Here is a 24,263-nt window from a genome sequence, read left to right on the forward strand (position 1 = left end):
AGTGACGTGCGTTGTACCCACAATCCCTCACGCGTCGAGGTCCCTCTGTTTGTATTTTTCTGCCCTGAGGGAGCCTTATAGACGTGAGTGAGTACAGAAAAGAGAGATATAAAAGGAAGTCTATGTTCCTTCCATCCGAGCGGGGAGGAAGGGTGGGCGCATGTGAATCTAAGCAGATACAACCATCAGAAATGCTTTTACGGTAAGTAATGCATTGTCTTCTGATGTTTGTTAATCTGCTTAGAATCACATGCTGTGCATAGACTAGCGAGCAGTACCCGGAGTTGGCGGTGGGTTACGAGAAGGAACAGTAGAGAAAAGATGTCTTAATACTGCCTGTCCCACCTGGGAGTCAGATCTAGAGTGTGCATCTAGACAGTAGTGTTTTGTAAAGGTGTGCACAGAACTCCAGGTAGCCGCTTTGCAGATGGACTCAAGGGGAACATTTGCAATGAATGCTATGGAAGCCCCAGTGCCTCGAGTGGAATGTGCTCTTGGCTTGAAGGGTAGTTCTCTCTTAGCAAGAGTGTAACAGAGAGTGATGCATTGAACAATCCATCTAGATATAGTGGATTTTGAGACCGCATCTCCTTCTCTTCCTGCTGCCACCGAGACAAAGAACTGATTAGTCTTTCTCAGTGGTCTGGTTCTTTCCATGTAGAACATGACAGCTCTGCGTACATCTAGTGTATGCAAACTTTTTTCTCCCGAGTTGGAAGGGTTTTGAAAGAACGTTGGTAGTTCTATAGTTTGGTTTACATGAAATTTCGAGATGAATTTAGGTGCAAACCTTGGGTGTGTGCGTAGAACCACCTTATCTTTGTGAACTGTTACGAAGGGGTCTAGTACAGAAAGAGCCTGTAGTTCACTTACTCTCCTAATGGAGGTGATAGCTATTAGGAAAGCAGTCTTAAGGGTGATATCTTTAAGAGTTGCCTTGTGCATGGGTTCGAAGGGAGGGCCCATGAGTCTGGAAAGTACCACATTTAAGTCCCATCCGGGAGCTGGGTTAGCTATCGGAGGGTGTATCCTCTTTACCCCCTCCATGAAGGTTTTGATAACTGGTATCTTCCACCACGACACTTTAAGTTGGGAAGTGGTGTATGCAGAAAGTGCCGCTAGGTGGACTTTAATGGAATTGAACACTAAACCTGAATCCAGTAAATGGGTCAAGTATAGAATAATGTCAGTAGGAGAGCAGTCAACTGGGTTGATGCTAGTACCTCTACACCAGATAACAAATCTTTTCCATTTGCTAGAATAGCAGTGTCGAGTATTAGGTTTTCTGGCTTCCCTGAGGATGTCCATACATCTCTGTGGGAGTTGTAAATGTCCAAATTCTATGATCTCAGGAGCCAGGCTGCTAAGTTCATGGTCTGAGGGCATGGATGCAGTGTTCTGCCCTTGTCTTGTGACAGCATGTTGTACGGGCAGGGAAGTTTCACTGGGGGAGATAGGGACATCTCCATCAAGTGAGCGAACCATGGCTGGCGGGCCCACATTGGGGCCACTAGTATCATGGTAACCTGCTCCTGGTGCATCTTGTGCACCACTTTGTTGAGAAGGGGAGTCGGGGGAAAGGCGTAAACAAATTTCCCTGACCATTGAATCGACAGACCGTTCCCCTTGGACTGGTTCTGGGGGTACCTGGAGGCGTAACTTTGGCATTGTGAGTTCTCCAGGGTTGCGAACAGGTCTATTTCCGGGAATCCCCATTGCGTGAAGACGTCTAAGACGATGTCTTCGTGCAATTGCCATTCGTACTCTTCGGGCAGGGGGAAGTCTCTGCTGAGTTTGTCTGCTAGCAGATTGAGTTCCCCTGGTACATGTTGTGATAGTAGGAACATGTTGTGTTTGAGAGCCCACTTCCATATATTCTGGGACAGCTTGGACAGTCCTGGAGAGTGAGTGCCCCCTTGCTTGTTGAGGTAGTACATGGCTGTGGTGCTGTCTGTGAGGACCATCACTGTCTTTCCTTGTAAGTGATCCTGAAAGGCTTTCAGTGCTTTGAACACCGCTAGTAGTTCCAGCAGGTTTATATGCTTGGATGCTAAACTCGGAGTCCACACTCCGTGGGCCGTCTGATGGGATAGGTGAGCCCCCCATCCTGTAAGGGATGCGTCTGTGGTTAGAGTGGCTTCCACTGCGTGTGTGGCAAAAGTTTTCCCTAATAACAGGTTTTCTTTTGTCCACCACCGTAGCGAGAGAACCAAGGCCTGCGAGACCACCACTAGATCGTCCCATTGTCCGCTGGCCTGACACCACTGGCTGTAGAGCCACTCTTGCATTGGGCGCATGCGCAGGCGTGCGTGAGGTACCAAATAAATACATGACGCCATCATCCCTAGCAAGCGCATTGCTTTGCGTACCGTCACCTCTCGGCCTGCTACATAATGGGGAGTTTGAAACAGCATGTTTTGGACCCTCTCGTTGGAGGGGAATACGAGGCCGTCCTTTGTTCGAATTAGAGCCCCTAGGAATTGTTTGGTTTGACTGGGGTCTAAGCTGGACTTCTTTTCGTTGATGGAGAAGCCCAGTTGGGACAAAAGGTCTATGGTCTTTTGGGTATTGGAGAAGCATGTTTCGTAAGAATCCCCTGTTATGAGCCAGTCGTCGAGGTAAGGGTATACCGGGATGGATAATCTGCGCAGGTGGGCCGCTGCCACTGCCAGTACTTTCGTGAATACCCTTGGTGCAGATGCTATCCCGAAGGGTAGTACTCTGAACTGGTAGTGTTTGTCCTCTATTTTGAACCTGAGATATTTTCTGTGCGATGTCAACATTAAAATATGAAAGTATGCATCTTTCATGTCCAGTGTTGTCATGTAATCCCCTTGTGATAACAGTGGGATTACCTCCTGTAAGGTCACCATACGAAACTTTTGGGGTTTGACAAATATGTTCGCTGGGCGCAGATCTAATACAGGGCGCATGGTTAAGTCCTTTTTGGGTACAAGGAAGTACACTGAATAAATACCTTCTGTTACCTGTGATAGGGGGACGGGCTCTATAGCTTCTTTTTTCAGTAGTTCTTTCACCTCTTGAAGAAGAATGGAGAGGTGTTGCGGTGTCATGCGTCGGTTCCGTGGGGGTTTGTACTTCGGGGAACCGTTGAACTCGATGCAGTATCCGTGGGCTATGGTGGATAATACCCAACGGTCTGACGTGATTCCCTCCCATGCTGAAAGGAACGATGTTAGCCGGCCCCCGACCGGTGATGCATGGGAGGGGACCCGAATTTTCGGGTCATTTGCTGGTATTGGGCGTGGAACCTCTGGGGCTGGAGCCACGACCTCTTCCTTTGCCACGGCGTTGGCCTCTTTGACTGAACTGGGTGTTACCCTGGTTAGTGGGCCAGTTGGAGCCAGAGTAATATTGTTGTTGTTGGTTCTGCTGCTGTCTTTGGCCACGAAAGGAGCGTTTATTACCATAGCCTCGCCTGTTAGGGGGCCTAGAAATTTGATCAAGAGTCTTGATGGTATCAAACTCTTTTTTAGCATGTTCTAGGGCCTCATCTACTGCTTTCCCAAACAGATGCGTCTGTTCAATGGGTTTATTTATGAGGGAGGCTTGGGTTTCGGGCTTAAAACCTGAATTGCGTAGCCAAACGTGGCGCTTGAGAAGTATTCCCTGCACTAGGGAGCGGCCAGCCGTCTCAGCGGCATCTAGGGAGTTCTTAACGATGCCCTGGTTTACCAGTGTGCCCTCTGATATTATAGCTAGCAGGCGAGAACGCAGAGGTTCAGGTGCTTCCTCTGCTTCGCTGCGCAGCTTGTTCCACTGTGCATCTGCGTAGCTAGCTAAAAGTGAGTTGTTATTAGCAATTCTAGTAGAGAAGGCGGAGGAGGTCGTGATTCTCTTCCCCAGTGCGTAGAGTTTTTTGCCTTCTTTGTCTGGAGGTGCTTCACTAGTGGATAGTGGCACCCCTGCTCTTTTTCTTGTGTTGGTAACCACAAGGGAGTCCGGAATAGAGTGTCCTCTGATGTATAAAGGGTCAGAGGATGAAGGGCTGAAGTGCTTTTCTATTCTAGGGTTGACCCCTCTTACTAAAGCTGGGTTAGTAAGGGAAGGAGAAATTCTTCTTTTAATAGAAGCCAGGAGTGGAATAGATTGGCTAACAGGGGCTTTTTCTTTGATGACTTTTTCTACAAAGTCAATGTCTGGAAGAGTTTCCCCTGTATCAATCTCAAAATGCGCTGCTGCCTTGCGCAATAGCGCATTGAGGGAAGGTTGGTCATCTATGGGAGAGGAGTTCCCATGTGAATCCTTGAGAGGAGAAGGGAGAAAGGCATCAGGGTCTGAATGTACTGATGGGGATTGCCAAGGCTGCACTGACGGTGAATGCCAGGGCTGCGAGGTAGCTGTATCCTCTTCAAACCCTGTAGCAGTGGTGTAAGGATCTTCTTCGAACCCCTTTTCCTCAAGTTCTACCTCTTCTTCTCCACCCAAACACTCCTCATCTTCTTGGAGGTATTGCTCCTCCTCAGTGAGGTCAACCAGCCTAGGAATCTTGACTCTAGGGTCATCCTGTGGCCATTCTCTTTGTCTTTTGTGAGTGGGTGGGTCTTGGTTTCCTAGAAACCTTTCCATTTTCTCCATGCAAGAATGGAGACTTTCAAGGGTCTCATGGGGTACCCCTGAATAGTCTAGAGGGGGGAAATTAGTGTTTTCGCCTTCGAATCGTTTCGAACGCTCCCACAACGTCGACGAGAGGTTCCCGTCTCCTTCTGAAAAGCCTTCAGGTAGTTCGGAAGCGTCCTTTGGAGAAAGGGGCAGTTCCTGGCTACTTTTATGTTTTTTCGACGCGGTATTCGACGTTTGTTTCGTCGTCCGCGTACGTTTGTCTTCGGCGACAATTCTCGCTAGGCTCTCGGCCACGATTTTTTCCGTCGAGGGCTCTGGTGTCGACGTTGTGTGCGTTGCGCGTTGTACCTCGACGGTCGCTCTATGGAGCGTTGCGTCAGATGTTTTTGGGGTAGCGCCCGTGTTAGATGGAAGCCCAATCGCTGGTCGCGGCTGCGTTTGCGGGTGGGGCTTGTGACCTTTACGGTCTGCGGTAGACGCCGGAGTGCCCTGCGTCCCCTTCGGCGCTGATGGATCCTTCGTTCTCGACGAAGAAGAGCCGTGGGTAGTGTGTTTAGCCTTATGGGGTTTGTGTGCGTCCTTGTCGCCGGGGTGTTCATCCCCATAAGCAGGGCGTGAGCCGAGCCCGTCGGGGCCGGGGACGGACGACGAGGAGCGGGAGCGCTCCTTCTGGGGGTTCATGACTTCCGTAACGGACGTCGAGTTATCGCACTCCTCGTCACTTTCAGTAACAGCGACAGCGGGTGAGGAAACTGACTTCGACATCGCGTAGTCCGCCCACCTCTTAACCCTACGTTCTTTAAGAGTCCTGGGTTTTAAGAGCTTGCAGGCTGCGCAGCTGTTCTCTATGTGATCGAGGGGTAAGCAACGATTACAGAGCTTGTGCTTATCTTTCCAAGTATATTTGCCCCTGCAGCGTGGGCAAAACTTAAATGGTGTCCTCTCCATAGCTGAGGCAATAATAGCTGGCGATAACAACCCCAAGGGAAAGAAAAGGGAGAAAGAAAGACATTCTCAAAGAGAAGAGACAAAGTTCTAACCCCCACTCTCCCTACTGTAAGTTGGCCGTCGAGGCCAGGCCACGTGTTCGGCAGCGCCGAAGTATCTCCTCCGCTCTTCCTCTCCGTCAAAAATCAGTTCGGCGGAGAAACAGCTTCACAGCTAACGTCGAGGGGGAGGGTTCGTTATCAGTATATTAAGTTATGACAAAAGGACCGAGGTCCGTGGTAAGTATAGCAATGTCTCTCTAGGAGCTCCGCGAAAGGCGACCAGAAACTGGGCGGAAAAATACAATCTGAGGGACCTCGACGCGTGAGGGATTGTGGGTACAACGCACGTCACTATAGGGATAGTGTTACAGACACGCCTTGTCGACGTCCCCTTTTCGACTACGAAAAACAAAATGCAATACTCCGCAGTGACCACTGGATGTCGGACCTATGCACAGCATGTGATTCTAAGCAGATTAACAAACATCAGAAAAAGAGTTTCTGGAGAACCTGCTCCTACCACACCTGTCGGAAGAGGAAGGTGAAGAGCTGGTCCGTCCTATTTCCGAGGACGAAGTGCGGTCCGTCATCGCGTCTCTTCCCCTCAATAAGTTCCCCGGGCCTGATGGCTTCCCGGCCTCCTTTTATAAAACGTACTCTCACCAGCTGGTCCCGCATCTAACAGAACTATTCAACATGTTTCGCGGCGGAGGCGGGATCACCCCTACAATGGTGGAGTCCAAAATCTCCCTTATCCATAAAGTGGGGAAAGACCCGGATGACTGCTCCTCTTACCGCCCAATCGCTCTTATTAACACTGAGGCAAAAATGTTCACTAAGATATTAGCGAGGCACCTGGAAAGGCATCTGCCCTCCCTTATCCACCAAGACCAGGCAGGATTTGTCCTGGGAAGGCAAACTCCCGATACCATTAGGAGGGTGGCCCACCTGGTAGAGAAATCCCGTAAAACAAACACTCCGGCGATCCTGTTGGCGCTTGACGCTGAAAAAGCTTTCGATCGGGTGGAGTGGTCGTTCCTATTTCAGGTGATGACGAAAATGGGCTTAAGGTCGGGGTTCATAAACTTGGTCGCTGCCAATTATAAAAATCCCACCTCGCGTATTTTGGTGAATGGAGAGATGTCTAAGCAATTTCAATTGCGGCGGGAGACAAAACAGGGGTGTCCCCTCTCTCCGTTGCTTTAGCCAATATACCTGGAACCGCTTCTTCAGGCAATAAGAGAGGCGGACAACATTTGGGGATACCGTTCGGGGGGGCCCAGCATAAGGTAGCAGCTTTTGCGGATGACATTCTGCTCTCGCTAACAAATCCGAAGGCGAACATAGAACTACTTGCCAAATTTGGGGAGGTGTCAGGGCTGCGTGTCAACCTACAGAAGTCGGAACTAATGAACCTGTCTATGGGGGTGGGAGAAGCGAAAGAGCTGAGGGCACTCTCTCCATTTAAGTGGAATCCGGCTGGCCTTAGTTACTCTGGGGTCAGGATAACGCCCTTGCTATCGTGCTGGTTTGGGGCAAACTATGAGCCCCGATCTTTAAAAACGTTTCGGAATTGGGAAACTGGGGGTTGCAGTACCCTGAGGGACATGTTCAGCCGGACAGGAGTTAAAGGAATGGTTCGGTCAAAACATTTTATTGTCCCTACAGGTCGGCCATGGGCTTTTAAGCCTAAGTCGCTCAATTTTAGAAAAATGTCCTATGGACCTTACCCGAGTTTTCGTCCATTAAACACACGCGAAAACAGGCAGTAGGGCGCCGCCATTTTGTGATAATCCTATCACTTGCTGCATCGCCCTGGCTGACCTGCTTTTGCGGTACTAAATCATATCCCCCGCCCCTGAGACTCATCAGCAGACGCGTACCGCCCATTTCACAACACCAAAGCACGTCTCGTGTCAACATTCGCTGCGCTTCAGCTAATGACGTGTCGCCATGGAAATGGCAGGATGCCTCTTTCCTCAATAAGTATAAACAGACCATTTCACAACACACAGCAGCAGATTTTCGATTCCATTCCTGTGTTAATTTGAGTATTCTGTGACTCGTTTCTGTGCTCTGGTCAGCTACCTTTGTTGCTTGTAGCCCGTGTGAACAGATACCAGTACCACCGCTATAAATTATTTTAGTTTGTTTAACACACAATGGCTACAATAATGCCCTACATATACGAGCCCAAGTATACAGAGGAGGAACTACTGGAAAGGGAAACACGCGAAAACGATGGGTCTTCGGACGGCAGTTGGGAGGACGATTCAACAGCTGAAGAGCCTAGACCTAGTCGCATGGACGGTGTTTCCACCTGGAGCACATGCAATCGGTGCGAGCTAATGCCAACCAAGGACGAGAACTGCTGCTGCTGTGAAAACCCAGGATGCGTGGCCTACATTTCGGAAGGCGAGCCACAACCGCAATGCATCACCGAGCTGCCAGACTTCAGGGCAGACTGCCTCACACGGTCCGTGTTGAGGTTAATGATGGTGCTTATGCACGAACTTCGCGCAACTGTTCGTCCTCGTAATCCGACTAACGAGTAAGTATACTCTGCTTGTCATGCCACTCCTATTTCATGGTCTTCTACTATATCCAAAATTACATATACATATCATTGTAACGCATGAAAGCCGTTCAATAGTGTGCAGTGTCTAGATAGCATTTGTCCGAGCAGAATGCCATTAGTTACAAGAATTGTCATTGACAACAAACGTTTATTAAACTTATCTTGGTCATTTAAAAACAGTTTGTTTCATTCCTTTTCACAGGTGGTACAGGCTGGTGGCCCATCGTTCCTTTACATGGTGGCTTCACGGGAGGCTTGGACACCGCGTTCGTTCGAAGAGTAATACCCGCCTGTGCCGTTTGTGCCATAAGAGAAACTTTCCCAAGTGACAGCGGTCAGTACAGGGGATTTTCTCTCACTGTGCTGCAACCTGACCTGTACAATGTGTAAAGTCTTGTATTTTTGTGTCATCAAAATAAGATACAAAATAAAACACCACATATATTTTAACAACGGTTGTTTCGATTTTTTAAATGAATCAAGTGTGTCTCCATTCAAGGATGGACGTCAGACATCTGTGCTCCGAATGGGTGACGGTCAGGTCGCTGTGAAGCAGGGTGGTCACTATCCAAGCTAACATAATACATTCTCAATAAAGCATGCACTAAATAACACTTGTTCAAAGTCTTTCAGTTGGTTATGTCTCTATAAAAGTCACACATATATCTATACTATCAATTAACATTGGATTATACAGGCCTTAAGTTAAGGGTCTTGACCACTATAATACACTGTTTGAAGTGTGGGTCTGTGCTCACAAGAATCTCCGATATATGGCATTTGTTATTGATAGGCAACGATATACTGCAGTAGGGGTCTAATGTTAGTTGGGGATCTGCTAGGTGGGCATCATGGCGTGGTCAGTGGTTTGGCACATAAAAGAATACCTTGCAGGGACACAGGGTCAGAATGGCAGTAAGTTTCCACTGGCGAGGGTGCGTGGGCAAGGACACGTTTGTGGAGATGAACGAGCTATGTGCTTAGTTCAGGCTGGTTCACATGCAGGACAGTGATCTCAGAGGAAGAGTGATGTGTTACATTTATTAGCTGTTGCAAATACCTCTGGAGTTTTCCAGTCAGAGTGGTAACAAGGGTGGGGGCCATGTGCTCTGCGCAGTGAGGCCTGGTCACCATGATGGAGTGGAAAGGGGTTACAAAAATGGATGCCCCGTGTCCTGCTCAGTGGTCCCATCTACGTGAATGTCAACCAAAGTTATCATATAAGGGCAAGGGGCGAACCCACTACTGGAGGCACTTGGTCCGAGTTTCTACTGAGAAGTAAAGGATGAGAGGGGCCTGATGGCCCCTCACTCCCACACACTTGCCTGCACGCCCACCGGCCCATCCATCCCACCCCCTTCTTTCAAAGGCGGTTCGCACCCGGGGATGAGCGCTGGCATAGGCAGCTGTCACCGGCGCAAACGGCCAAGGTGCCAAACAGCATGTACACTTCAAAAGGTATCCCACGCCCAGGGGCCATCGCTCACATGGCCTCCTCAGACCCCGTGTCTCCAGGCAGGCCTCCCCTGAGGCAGGCTGCCCCCCTGCAAACCACATAATACCACGACATACACACGTCATTCATTCACAAACACACCCCTGTATCTAATACTTTATAAACCACTTGATATGTCTCATGAGAACATCTTTGTGCTTTGAAAGTCAACTCCTGAACCTTCTACCTGAGAAGCACTGAGATCTATGCTAATCTGCTCGTCGTCGTGCTATCTGTGACCGCTTCGAGCAAACTCGTCAGTGTGCTACCTGTGGCCATCTACCTGTTCTCCTACAACATACTGCTCGGCCTGCTGAATCCAACTGTTTGTTGGTCAAGGTAAGGCCATGTATCCTAGTCATATTGTGGTCATTTTTACATTTCTATCTATTTGCGATTACAGTACCCAATAGTGCTATGGTCATTGGTCTCAATGCTATTGACTTGAGTTTCAATTGTTATGCTATCAATAGATCTATTTATTTTCATCTGTGTCAATTGTCATCGAATTGCATCCTTCAGGGGTCCAGTCTATAATGTAAGCATGTTTCCTTCTCGTGCAAGACAGAACATCCAAGGGACGAGTCACATGTTCAGAGTTTAGTCACATCATTAAAAAAATTTCTGTAACTTATGCAAATACTAAGCCGTACTGGTATAGTTCCGGCGACCAAAACAAACCTTGCATTGAACATGGTATGGTTCATTTACTTTTTTATGACATTTTTATTCATCAAGGTTTTATAATAATCTAGATATTTACTTTTCAGAATTTTCAACAATGCCTGCCTGTACTATTAGCAGTTGCCCTTCAAAGACCCATGCTAAATCTGAAGGCACTACAATGCATGTATTCCCTAAAACTGTTGATCGAATAAGAGAATGGGTCAGACATTGCGGATATCCACCGGAAGAGCTTGAAAGTAGAGTCGAGCAAGTCTTTGAGGACAAGAGGGGTGATCGATACCGCATCTGCAGCCGGCACTTTTCCTCGAACATGTACGCCACATCTTGGGTAACAAAGACGAATAAACGGCGAACGACACGAAAATTGCTCACAAACGCTATTCCAACTCTATTCGTCCACATTCCGCCACTGGTGAGTCAAGTGTCCAGATTTAGCTTTAGGCCTTGCGGTAGTGTGTAGGTAGCCGAATTGATTAATTGATATTTTAGGTGCTGTGTCCCTTGTAATACTTTCAATATTGATATGAGTGTATAGCCGTTTGAATAATGACATTTACCAATAAATTAATTTTCGATTTTATAACCCCCAAAGGAAATCTATTTATGGGCACAGGGAACTGTGCTATATTGTGCATTTTCAATAGCATTATTCTCAAGTATTCTGTCGGTTTACATGGCAATTTTTTAATATTTGCATTTCATTATCAAACAATTTACCTTTACAACTGCTTGACTATCCACTGAATCTGAAGCAAGAACATTCTACATCTGTGACGTGCCCGCAGTTATCAACCACTTCTAGCGCGTATCAGGTAATCATACTTGGCTGTTCCGCTACAGACTTGTTTTATGCATGTCAAGTAATAGTTTTTATGTATCTTGTGATTATTTTACCAATTGTTTGGTTAGTGCTTTCCAATTGATATACACCTTAGTTGTCGTCCCCTGGTGTTTATTTTCAGTTATAATTAGTGTTATCCATACTAATGCAAGTACTCTCTTTCAGGGAGATGCTGAAGCCATTGACAACAGCAGTAGATGTTCTTCAGCAGCACGAGGTATGGATACTGACAGCTCCATCGACCTTGATCATCAGGACTGGAACACTTGTCGTTTGATTGTTCTACACCATGTTTCATTCGTGGATAGCCATTGATATGTACCTGTGCGGTCGACCCCAAGTGTGAGTTGTGTTTTCAATATTGTAATCCTTACTAATGCAAATACTATGTTTCAGGCAGTTGTTGAAGCGTCAACCCCTGCACTTGATGCGGAGCCTGACATTCAAGTAATTCCAGGGGAAGTGGAAGCGGGACCATGCGGATACGAATCGTCGCGACAGATTTCGGAAGTGCGTACCACATTTACAACATCCATAGATATTCTTCAGCAGCACGAGGTATGGATACTGACAACTCCATCAAGCGTGATCATATAACGTGATTCCATTTGCTATACTTTCTTCCCTATTAACGCAAGTACGGTGTTTCAGGGAGACGATGGAGCTTCCACTACAATCACAAGATCCCATTTAGATGATGCAGATGTAAAGAAATCGGAGAAATGAGTCGATTAAATCTGATCATATTTAAATATACCTTGATTCTATTAGACAATGCATCATTTGTGGTTATCTCTTTATATGTACCTGTGCCGTCGACCCCAAGTGTGTGTTATGTTTACAATATTGAAAACCATACTAACGCAAGTACTGTGTTTCAGGGAGTTGCTGATGCCTCCTCTCCAATACAATCATTCATGGCAGTTCATGCAGAGCCAGAGGTATGGATACTGACAGTTCCATGGAACTAGGTCATCAGAGCTTGAATACTTGTCGTTTGATTGTTCTACACAATGTTTAATTCGTGTTGAGCTATTGAGATGTACCTGTGTGTTGGTCCTCACGTGTGTTTTATGTTAGCAATATTGTGATACATAGTAATGAAAGTACTATGTTTCAGGGAGTCGATGGAGCCTCATTCCGCGCTGTCTATGCGGATACAGAAAATATAGTTGTTGCAGCGCAAGAGGAAGGGAAGAGATGCGGAAACGAATCGGAACTACAGCGTGCAGATGTTGAAGGTCGAGTCAAGAAAGTTGCAAAGAAAAGAAATAAAAATAAGGTTAGTTACAAACAGTTGATAACTTTAGACTTTTTGTGCTGGGGACTATTTTATGTTTTTTCCAGTCAATTGTACTATACTTTATCTTGTGTTTAAACTGAACATCCCTTTTCCAATCTGTCCTCTAGTTACCTGTGGGTGTACGAACTGTACATACACAGACAGTGAAGCGAAAGAGATGTTGCTTGCCAGACCATTTCCACTATAGAGGAAATATTAATTCAGACGCCGCGTGTTGAGACTAGAGATGCTCATGTCCAATGGCCAGAACATGAATTGAATGTGTCCGGAGAATCCAGTAATGTTGTAATGGACCATTGCTACAGTGCGACTGCAACACCACAAGATCATGATACTGAATGTATTGAGGATAGCTCGGAAGTAGTCGCAGATCAATTCACACAATCTACACCCGCCAAAAAATTGCCACCAAAAAAGCTGTCGACATTGTTGTGTTCACCCATCAATGTTGAAGTAACAGATGTTGAAATGACAGAGAATTAACCAGCAGCAGCATTCACCGACGCATCAGAACCTGATATCGGCAATATTTCTTTCAATGCTGCTGATATGTCCTCAACGATGCAGTCCGAAACAAGTGTGATGCCGGATGACAGTCTAATGAAAGAGGGCAAATACATAGTATTCGACAGTTGTTTGATGGATATTATAAGTATGCTGAAATGTGGGCATTCCATCAGAGGGAAAGTATGTGGGAAGCCATTGATTCATGCGACTCATCAAAAACAAGGCAGTAACGTCACAATACATGCCGCCTGTAGATTAAATCATACGTTCTGATGGTCTGCACAACCGATGCTGGGGAAACTGCCAGCACGCAATCTACTGTGTGCAGCTGCATCACTTTTTAGTGGCTCCAGTTGTAGAAAGTAAGTCTTTCTTTCAGTTTGTGGGACTTAATTTCATTTCTAAAACGCAGTACTACTAATACCAACATGATTATCTGTTTCCGGCCATTAGTGATGCTTGGAAAATTGAACAATTGTCTCTAGCAAGTACATTCGAAGGGAAACAATTCAGGCTAGCCGGCGATGGACAGTGCGACAGCCCTGGATTTTCTGCCAAGTACTGCACCTACCACTTTCAGGACATGGATAGTAAGACAATTGTGAGTTCGGTGGTCATGCAGGTAACACAATGTACATCCTCAGTGGCCATGGAGAAACTAGGTTTTATAAAATCAGTGGAATATCTACAATTGAGGGGAATGCACATCGACCTCATAGCCACGGACAGACACGTTTCAATTGCCAAGACAATGAGAGAGCAGTTCCCACATATTAAACATCAATTTGATGTATGGCATCTTGCTAAATCAATCAATAAGAAAATCTCGACTGCAGGGAAAACAAAAGGTTTGGAAAGTATTTCTCAGTGGTCCCAGTCTATCAGAAACCATCTTTGGTGGAGCTCCAAAACTTGAGAAGGGTCAGTGGAAATACTACTTGAAAAATGGCGGTCACTGATGCACCACTGTACCAACGTTCACCGCTGGTCAGAAAACCTACATTTCCACCAATGTGAACATGGCCCTTTGTCCCCAGAGGAGGCAAGGAAGAAGAAGTGGTTGATTCCATCTTCACCGACACACAAAGCCATTGAGAAGATTGTTTTCGATAAAACTCTATCAAGAGATATGAGGGGACTGACGGAATTCTGTCACACAGGAGGTTTGGAGGTGTTCCACAATATGTGCCTAAAGTACAGGCCAAAGTGCTTGCATTTCAGCATACAGGGCATGAAACATAGGACTCTCTTTGCGGTCTTGGCCCATAACGAGAATCTCTGCCGTGAACAATCTAGGACTACAGGTAATGTAAGGATGCCTCGCTACACTAGGGTGTTTTCTAAAAGTAGTAAGCAATGGGTGATCAAACCAGTCTATGAGGAAATAGAGTTGGACTTTGTAAAAAGCCTTATTGTTGCTGTACTCGAGAAGCACAGATATGGAATTATGAACGTTTCTGTGCAGAGCACTGATGCATTGCCACCAAACATTGCCACTGTACCATGTCCACCCAAAGCAGAGCTGGTTGTGAAGTACAAATCCCAGTTTAAATAATTGTAATATGATTGTCTTTTTGTAAATAAATGTTATTGTACAGTGTACATACAAAGTATGCTAACCCTAACCCCTCCCTTCACCATCCTGGGTGGCGAACAACCTGGGTGTCATCTTTGACTTCTCTCTCTATTCACTTCATATCGCTGACCTTGTCAATATGTGTATGTATATATTTTTGTTGCTGTAACAAAGTTTCGCAATCTCATGTAAATGCTGCACACTGTTAACCGAGGGGAGGATTACATATTGCAAATAATAAAGCAAACAATAAATCTCACTTTCAACTCAACTCCTCAGGTACGTTATACTTTCCCTGACCTTCCCCCAAAAAGACAATGTCTCCATAGTTATGGTTCTCTAGGGCTGCAAAGCTCGCGGACAACAAGGACAAAATTGGGGGCCTCAGAACGTGCCAAGCGAGCCGTTGCAGATGGGAGAGAAGCCAGTTCGCATTTGCACATTGAGGCCTAGTACATAGATGGATTCGAAAATTCAAGTTCTCAAAGATGACTTTACACGGGATGTTTCAAAGTAAGAATGTATGCTCATTTAGAGTGAAGGTCAGCGGCTTTGATTTTCAGCTGGCAGCCTGAAGAGGCCCACAACTCGCACTGGCAGTATAAGGTTCTATTGTTTTTTGACCTTGAGAGACAGGGACCATGCCGAAAGGACTTCATTTGAAGGAGGGGTGCAATAACGTAAAAGACGATAAGGCAGAACATTCTGAAACTAGACCGAGTTTCATGTTAGTTCAGTATACGAAAAATCATTGTCAAGAGCACAGTGGGATTTACGGACTGCATTACGCAGAGACAATGGAAATTGCAAATATAATGTAAGCAACTCTTTAGACGCTTTTATACCGGAATGAAGAATTAATGAATGGATGAATAAATGAATGAAGAGCAAGTAAAACGTTTGTGGGATCGTCTTTGTACCGGGCACATGGGCATGCAGGTCCACATTCCACACGCATGTAGACAAACAGTTGTTTCTCATTGTGTGTTAACCTCGATTTATTTCGTTAGTTTTCACATTGATTTTAGAGCCGAACATACTCCATTGCACTATCCTTGAAAGCAAATAGTTTCAGATCGGCCGTAATAAATAAAATGAATATTAATAAAGATCGGCTGGCGAGACTAATTATAATTTTTATGTTTTCAAAACAGGTATATCCTACCCTACTGCTACTGCCACCAGTTTCAGACCCCGGCAGATGGTTTTTTCAACTGCCAGCTGCAGTTTATCGTAAACAACTGCACCACTTTGACGATCTTATGGGACGATCGCCAAGGGCCCATATGCCCTTACGCGGTACCAGCGGCTAGAAGCAACATATCAACCTTTACGCTGGCCTAGTGCCTAGTTGATGGAAACAGCCTTGCGGTTCATTGTGCGACCAAAGTGCTTCTTTTAACGAAAACCAACACCCTGTGTACCATAAAGGAACAGCGCGTGACTCACGATAAAACGGAACAGGATTTGCGGATAGAGAGAAAAGAAAAAAAAAAATCACATTCCGATTTAATATGCCAATTGCTGAATATTCTATAAACATTTAATGTTAAATAAATGTACTTTACCAAATGTACCGTGTTGCTGTTTGATTTGAAAGTACAGTTTCATATTCTGAATTGTGGCGCGCTGTGTTGTGAGTTGATCTGTGTTGGTTTCCGGGTTCTGTCTGAAGCCGCGTAGCAGACGACTGGGCGCGTTTGCCTACGCAGCACAGTAACGTCACAGAGAGAGGCGGGGAATATGAATGTTTTGATAATGTCAGGCTCAGGGGCGGGGGATATGATTTAGTGCCGCAAAAGCAAGTCAGCCAGGGCGATGCGGCAAGTGATAGGATTATCACAAAATGGCGGCGCCCTACTGCCTGTTTTCGTGTGTTTAATGGACGAAAACTCGGGTAAGGTCCATAGGAAATTTTTCTAAAATCGAGCGACTTAGGCTTAAAAACACATGGCCGACCCGTAGGGACAATACATTTTTTTTGACCGAACCATTCCTTTAAAACGTTGAGGACTGTAAGCGGGAATTCGGGATAGGGGAGCAGGAGAGACACCGATATTTCCAGATCAGGCACTGGGTAATGTCTGCAGAGGTAAGAAAGGCTGCAACCCGGGATTTGACTCAATTTGAAAGATTTCTTCTTACGCACGAGGGATCTAAGGGGCTACTATCCGACCTCTATAAGCAGCTAGAGCTTAGCGGCTCGGAACCTTCCTGGGCGTATACAAGGAACTGGGAACAGCAATCGGGAGTCAGTTTAGGGCTTAAGGGTTGGCGAGAGGTTGTGGAGACAGATCCCGAAACTGGCAAAAGCGGTGCAATGACAAGAGGCATGGTATAAGTATATATACAATTGGCATTAAACCCTGGCCCGTTTGCACGGGATCTACCCGGCTATATCTGGGGAGTGCTGGAGAGGGTGTGGGGGAGAAGGTACTGCGGCACACATATGGTGGGATTGTCCAATGCTCCAGCCTTTCTGGAGCAATCTCGCACGGGCCCAAACCCAGCATCTGGGGGAGGGCGGCCGTTATGATCCACGGGAGATACTTTCGGGTAGGGGTGGTCAGGGGGAAGTGGGAGGGAGGCAAAGTCATCCCAAGGCGAAAGTGATCTCTACTTTGGCGGCGATGGCTCTCATTGCACAGAACAGAGGTGGAAGTCTCCCTCGATCCCGACAGAATAAGATTGACTAAGGAAGATGTGGGACATTGTCTCGATGGAATGGGTTACGTATGCAGTCAACAACAAATTGGAGAACTTCTCAGCGGAGTGGGGAGAGACGCTGGCCTATTTGAGAGGGGAATTCAGGGAACAATGGTGCCCCTCAAAGACTCAAGCTACTGGATATCTATGGTTATGGGGGTGGGAAAAGGACTGACTGAGGGGGAGAACCCGGGGATGCTGTGGAGGGGGCTGGGAGGGGAGGGGGGGGGGGGGTTATCTTGGTTTTGGTGTTGGCTTGTTCAGTTATGTGTATTACGGTGAAAATAATAAAAAGAAGTTTTAAAAAAATTTAAAAAAACACCAATTCTGAAAGCTGTCAGAACCTAGAGTAATTGATGAGGAAAATATGTGTTTTCAAGTGACACTTTACCCAAACCCATGTTGTGATACATTTTTTATAAATTGTATGTATATAAGTAGGTCAGAAGTTAGAGGTGAATTGTTATTTTTGTCTTTTATGTGAAATGGTGTTTCAAAGAATGAGTCATTTTTTTATATTTTGATAAATAGGAACCAAATGCAGACAGGTGAATACAAAAATTCTATGTACCCTGCAGGCTTCTATGATTCGCATACATTTTTTGCTCTTCTTTATGAAAAATAGGTCCAGGCAAAGAAGGTTTGCACATCCGGCACCTCGGGTTGTTTTCCGACATGGTTTCTAGAGATCAATAATGGATGTCCGATATGCACACATTGCAGGAGCAGGAGGCAGTTTGTGCTCCCATTGAACAAGTTACTTTCTTACCTGGTAACGTTCTTTCGATGGGATGGTCCGACGACGTATTCCATATCTATGACATGTAATCACCACAGCTGTGCTGCTTCGGAAACTTTTTCGGCGTCTGCGTCCTGCGTCGATGAAGTCGATGCGCCGTCGTCGAGGACCTCCTCCGACGTCCGACGTCATCCGATGTGATAAGTAGGACGCACGACGCCCATAGCCTCAGTTATAGTTTTTTCCCCCAGAACGTGTGACATAAGTCAACTGCCAGTCAGACACAAAGCCTTGCGGAACGTAAGCTGCAATCGCAAAAGAAATTCTGCAGCGGGGAAGGCAGGGCGGGAGCGATATGGAATACGTCGTCGGACCATCCCATCGAAAGAACGTTACCAGGTAAGAAAGTAACTTGTTCTTCGAGGGGATTGGGTCCTCCGACGATTCCATATCTATGACAGACTCCCAAAGCAGTACCAAAGCAAGGAGGAGGGAAAGAATTTAGAATCAAAATGTAGAATAGCCAATCAAATAGCAGAGCAAAGGACCGCCTTGCCAAAGGCCAGATCCTGTGCTCGGATGGAATCAAGGGAATAGTGACGTACAAATGTATGTACTGAAGCCCAGGTGGCTGCATCACAGATGTTGCGAATAGGAACACCCCTCTGCAGGGCAGTAGACGCAGCCATACCCCTGGTAGAATGGGCCCGCAAGCCAGCCGGTGGGTCCTTACCCGCCAAACGGTAGCACTCCGAGATGGCCAAAATAATCCAGCGAGACAAAGTCTGTTTCGTCACAGCTTGCCCCAAACGCTGTCCAGCGTAACCAATAAAGAGTTGATCATCCACTCTGACCCGGGACATGCGTGAAACATAAAAGCTTAAAGCTCTCCTAGGATCAAGCCTATGGAGCCTCTCCTCTTCCTTACCAGGATGCGGAGGAGGATAGAATGCCGGAAGAACAACCTTCTGGGCCAAATGAAATTCCGTCACTACCTTCGGAAGAAAAGAAGGACGAACACAAAGGACAACCCTGTCCTTGTGAAATACAGTGAAGGGAGGCTTAACTGAAAGTGCCTGTAACTCACTCACTCTGCGAGCGGAAGTAACCGCAACTAAAAACACAGTTTTCAGAGTTAACAGCCTCAAAGGGCAAGAATGTAAAGGCTCAAACGGAGCACCCATAAGAAACTTAAGAACCAAGTTTAAATCCCAACCGGGCACCAGTAAAGGTGACGGAGGAAACACATTAGTGAGCCCTTTCAGGAACTGTGAAATCAAAGGGATTTTAAAGTAAGAACACTCTTCAGACGAGCGCTTAAAGATGGACAGCGCCGCCAGGTAACCCTTAACGGTACCCACTTGCAAGCCCCTGTGGGCCAAAGAAAGCAAAAAGGACAGAACCATGGGGATGTCACATGCAAAAGGATCCACATTCTGAACTCTGCACCAGTCGCAGAACTTACGCCAACGGCAACGGTACAGAGACTTTGTTGCCGGCCTTCGGGCCGAAAGCAACACCTCCATCACGTCCTCAGGGAGGTCCCAATCCTTATACCTCAACCTTTCAGAAGCCAAGCGTGAAGGTTGAGGGACCTGACCTCTGGATGGAGAACCTGACCCCCCTCCCGTGAGAGCAGATCGTCTCGGTAGGGAAGACGACGTGGAGGGCAGATGGATAAGTCGAGAAGGTCCGGGTACCACGTCCTCCGAGCCCACGCCGGGGCAATGAGGATCATCCGGGAACCGAACTTCCGTAACCTCCGCAGCACTTGCGGGATGACGGGGACTGGAGGAAACGCGTACAGCAGCGGGAATGACCACTCCACCACGAACGCGTCTCCTAAGGCTCCTTCTGGAGGAAATTCCCGCGAGCAAAACCTTTCGCACTTCCGGTTGACACTGGAGGCGAAGAGATCCACTTGAGGGGTCCCCCAAAGGGCGAAGATCTCCAGGAGAATCTCCTGAGCCAACTCCCACTCGTGAGAGATCGCGCTCTGCCTGCTCAGAGCGTCCGCCGTCACGTTTTCGGCTCCGGCCAGATGAACTGCCGAGATCGAAACTTCCTGCTGGATGGCCCAGAACTCGAGCTGCATCGCCTCTCTGCACAGAGGAAGTGACCCTGCCCCCCCCTTTTTGTTGAGGTAGTGCATGGCCACTGTGTTGTCCGTCAGGATCAGGACATTCTTCCCTCGCACAGACGGCAGAAAAGCCTTCAGGGCTAGCCTGACGGCCCTCAGCTCCAACAGATTGATATGGAGTCTGGACTCCGACGGAGACCAACGACCGCTGACTGTCAGCCCGTTGGCATGAGCTCCCCATCCCGTGAGGGATGCATCCGTCACGATCGTCACCTCCGGCCAGGGAAGCCAAAACGGAGCCCCCTTCATCAAGTTGCCTTCGACGGCCCACCACAGAAGGTCCCGGGCGACCGAGGACGGCACCTGAATCGAGTCCGACATCCTGCCGGAGGACTGCGACCATTGCGTCTTGAGTGCCCACTGCAAAGATCTCATCCGCAGGCGAGCCTCTGGCACCAGAAGAATGCAGGATGCCATGAGGCCGAGCAACCTCAGGAACTCGAACGCTGGGAGCGTCTGGGCATGCTGAAACTTGTGCACCATCTGCTGAATGTGAAGAGCCCTCACCTGGGGAGGAAAACACTGCCCCAGGGAAGTGTCGAGCACTGCTCCGATGTACTGGAGCCGCTGTGTTGGCGTCAAATGGGACTTCTTTAAATTGAGGGAGAAGCCCAGCCTGTGAAGGGAGCGACAGGTGATCGATAGATGATCCAGGACTTGCTCGGGAGAGCTCCCCCTGATCAACCAATCGTCCAGGTAGGGGTAGACGTGAATCCCCCCTTGCCTGAGATGCGCTGCCACCACCACCATGAGCTTGGTGAAAACCCTCGGGGCGGAGGACAATCCGAACGGCAGGACCCGAAACTGAAAGTGCGAGTCTCCAACCGCGAACCTCAGGTACTTCTTGTGCTTGGGATGGATCGGCACATGGAAGTAAGCATCCTTCAGGTCGAGTGACACCAACCAGTCCTGAAGCTGAAGGGCCTGGAGGACTTGAGAGAAAGTAACCATCTTGAACTTGTCCTTCCTGAGGAGTTTGTTCAAACCGCGCAAGTCCATGATGGGTCTCAATCCCCCGTCTTTCTTCGAAACCAAAAAATAAGGGGAATACCATCCCTTGTTCCTCTCCGCTACAGGCACCAGTTCTATGGCACCTTTCTCCAGCAGGGCTTGAATTTCCTGCGCAAGGAGTGGATCCGGACTCTGCAAAGAGAGGTTCCCCGGTGGATTGTCGCGAGGCCTGTGCCGAAAAGGAAGACAGTAGCCGTGGGTTATGATCTCCAGAACCCACACATCTGAAGTAATGGCTTGCCACTCTACAAGATGCTGCGCCAGCCTTCCCCCAACCGGCGAACCATGGGACATGGCCTCACGACTGAGCGGGAGCGGCTGCGGCGTTACCTGAGGGCAAAGAGGCAACTGTCCGAGCGGCCTTGGCACCACGGGTACCCTGTCGTCCACCTCTGGTACCCCTGCGTTGGCCTCTTTGACTGCCAGCTCCTCTCGCTTTACTGAAGGACGAGTAATAGCGAAAGGAACCACCCCTCCACTGCTCCAAGGCGGAGGTTGGCGAACTGCAGCGCCCAACGACTTCGCTGCAGCTTTTGAGGTCTGCAACCTCTCAAGGCTCTCGTCAGCCTTGCTGCCAAAAAGGTGTTCACCATCAAAGGGCATGTTGAGGAGCCGGGACTGCACATCAGGCGCAAACCCCGACTTCCGCAACCACGCAAACCTGCGTATCACGATGCTCGCCGCCATGGACCTACTGACGCATTCAGCTAAGTCCAAACCCGACTGAACGGACTAACACATGGCATCCTTACCATCCTGGACCATAGCAAGGAAACCATCCCGTTCAACCCCTTCGGGAACATGTTCAGCCGCTAACGCAACACAGTTCCACAGAGTGTGCGTGAAACGTGACAAGGCACAAATGGAGTTGGCCGCCTGAAGCGCCATACCACCAGAAGAAAACACTTTCTTCGCCCAGCCATCAAAACGTTTGTCGTCCCTATCAGGAGGGATGGTAGGGTACGACGCCTGCTTCGCCGGGGCCGTGGCCGCCTGCACCACCAAACTCTCCGGAGTGGGGTGCCTGGTCAAGTAGCAGGGGTCGCCACTGGCTGGACGGTATTTTCGCGACAAGGATCTGCCCACCGCCGGGAGACTCTCCGGAGCAGTCCAAGCCACTGCCGCCACCCTTCTCTGTAAAGCCATATGGAACGGCAGAACCGGGTCAGTTGGGGGACCAACATCAAGGATGTCCGTCAGATCATCCTGCACAAACTCCCCTGGGGGAGCAGACCAACCCAAGTACTCAGAAACCCTAGCCATAAGGCGCCGGTACGAGGAATCAGCATGAGAGCCAGGCTCAGGCCTACAAAAATCCACCTCCGGAGAGGTGTCCAGTCCACTGGCATCATGCAGTGACTGTCTCAACTCGTCAAACTGACTATGGCCCGAGACAATGTCATCCGGAACCTGACTAGGAACCAGGCCATCAGAATCCTCATCCGCCTCTGAAATATAATCCAGGTGGCGAAAAGAAGGCACTCGAGAGTGCTTGCTCTTAACCAGAGCCTTCCTAGGGGGTCCACCCGTGCCCTGGGGTACCTCCGACACGAAAGGCGTCGAGCGAATCGAGAGAACCGGCATCGGCGCCGAGAGGATCAGCGTCGACGTCGAGGAAATCGGCGTCGACGTCAGATGCAGCGCCTCCAGAATCGGCGGCGTCGACACAGCCCTCGAGGCCGGAGCCCCGAGCGTGTCCCTCGACGACCTGAGCGTCGACGGCATCGACGACTTCCTCGGAGCCAGAGCCTCGAGAAAACCTGTCGACGCCCTCGACGCCACAGACGTCGAAGCCTTCTTCGAAGACCTCACAGGTGCACACGGTCTCGAACGCGTCGAGGACCGGGACCTGGAACGGGTACGTCGAGAACGAGTCCCCTTGTCCGAACGGGACCTTTCCCGTGACTCGTGCCGACCACTCTTGCCAGCGGTGTCTCTCGACCTCACACGACCGACCCCACTCGGGGGCGCGGACGGCTTAGTACCCTGCGACTCAAGAATCGCCAACATCTTCTTCCCGAAGGAAGCCCATTCCTCCCACGTCGCACGGCCCGAGGGGTAAGCGACGTGCCGGGCAGAGCCCTCCGAAGAGGACCTGGAAGACGACCGATGTCGGCGCTTCCGAGAATGCCTCGAAGAGGCAGAGGAGTGGCGAGACCGACTCCTAGAAGGAGACCCACGAGACTTCCGACGATGACACGGAGAGTCACCCCTCGAATCATCCGTCGAAAGCCCCGCAGACTTCGACTTCCGGGGCTTGGACACCCGACCTACCGACAACTTCTTCTTACGTTCGCGTAAGGCTTTGGACGTGAGCGACTGGCAGTCGACACAGTCATCCGTGTCGTGGGCCTCCCTGAGGCACCAGAGGCAGGCGTCGTGCGAGTCCGTCACCGACATCTTGGACCCACACTCCCCGCACTTCTTGAAACCCGAACGCGGGGTCGAAGACGAAGTAGAAGACATCTTCAGAAGGATGAACACAAACGAACAGGTTCGAAGAACCGAGAAGAACAGAACTCCAAAGAGTCGAGGCGTTCAAACCGAGAAACACGAAGCAACACGTTCGCGGAAAAAACGGAACTGAGGCTATTGGCGTCGTGCGTCCTACTTATCACAATGGATGACCTCGGACGTCGGAGGAGGTCCTCGACGACGGCGCATCGACGTCATCGACGCAGGACGCAGACGCCGAAAAAGTTTCCGAAGCAGCACAGCTGTGGTGATTACATGTCATAGATATGGAATACGTCGGAGGACCCAATCCCCTCGAAGTTCTCTTACAAATACAATAGGCAAGAAATAAACGTTCACCACTTTAATTGTTGTACCTTTTGGGTAAACCTGTTGGAACAACTGGTAATCGAAATGTACGTTTCGGTTGCAGCCGTCTTCGCGGTATTTTTTCCTGCCAGTTGTTAGCTCCTTCCACAAACGGCTTTTCATTCTGTTATATAAACAAAGTAAGCCGGTCAAAAAAATTCTGAACCAGTCAAACAAGTAATTTTGATGAAATATAGCACATCCACATACATTTTGAAACCATTCTGTAGCTATGCAAAGCTCTGGCAAAACTAGGGTTCAGCCAGCGATTAGTTCACGCCAAG

The 24,263-nt window shown here is 48.5% G+C and overlaps 1 protein-coding gene across 3 annotated transcripts in view; it reads right to left on the bottom strand.

The window, feature by feature from the left end:
• Window positions 1–24,263, bottom strand: part of LOC138481024 (UAP56-interacting factor-like) — an 802,147-nt gene that overhangs the window by 401,001 nt on the left and 376,883 nt on the right. For all 3 annotated transcript variants that reach the window (XR_011274186.1, XM_069612875.1, XM_069612876.1), the window contains exon 4: window positions 23,988–24,103. Coding sequence is in view for 2 of the 3 variants with exons in the window: in XM_069612875.1 (XP_069468976.1) it covers window positions 23,988–24,103 (116 nt within the window). In the remaining variant the exon portion in view is untranslated. The remainder of the gene's footprint in view (window positions 1–23,987; window positions 24,104–24,263) is intronic.

This window comes from Ambystoma mexicanum, chromosome 5p (assembly GCF_040938575.1).
Source record: "Ambystoma mexicanum isolate Mex_15411 chromosome 5p, UKY_AmexF1_1, whole genome shotgun sequence".
NCBI classification, from domain to species: Eukaryota; Metazoa; Chordata; class Amphibia; order Caudata; family Ambystomatidae; genus Ambystoma; species Ambystoma mexicanum.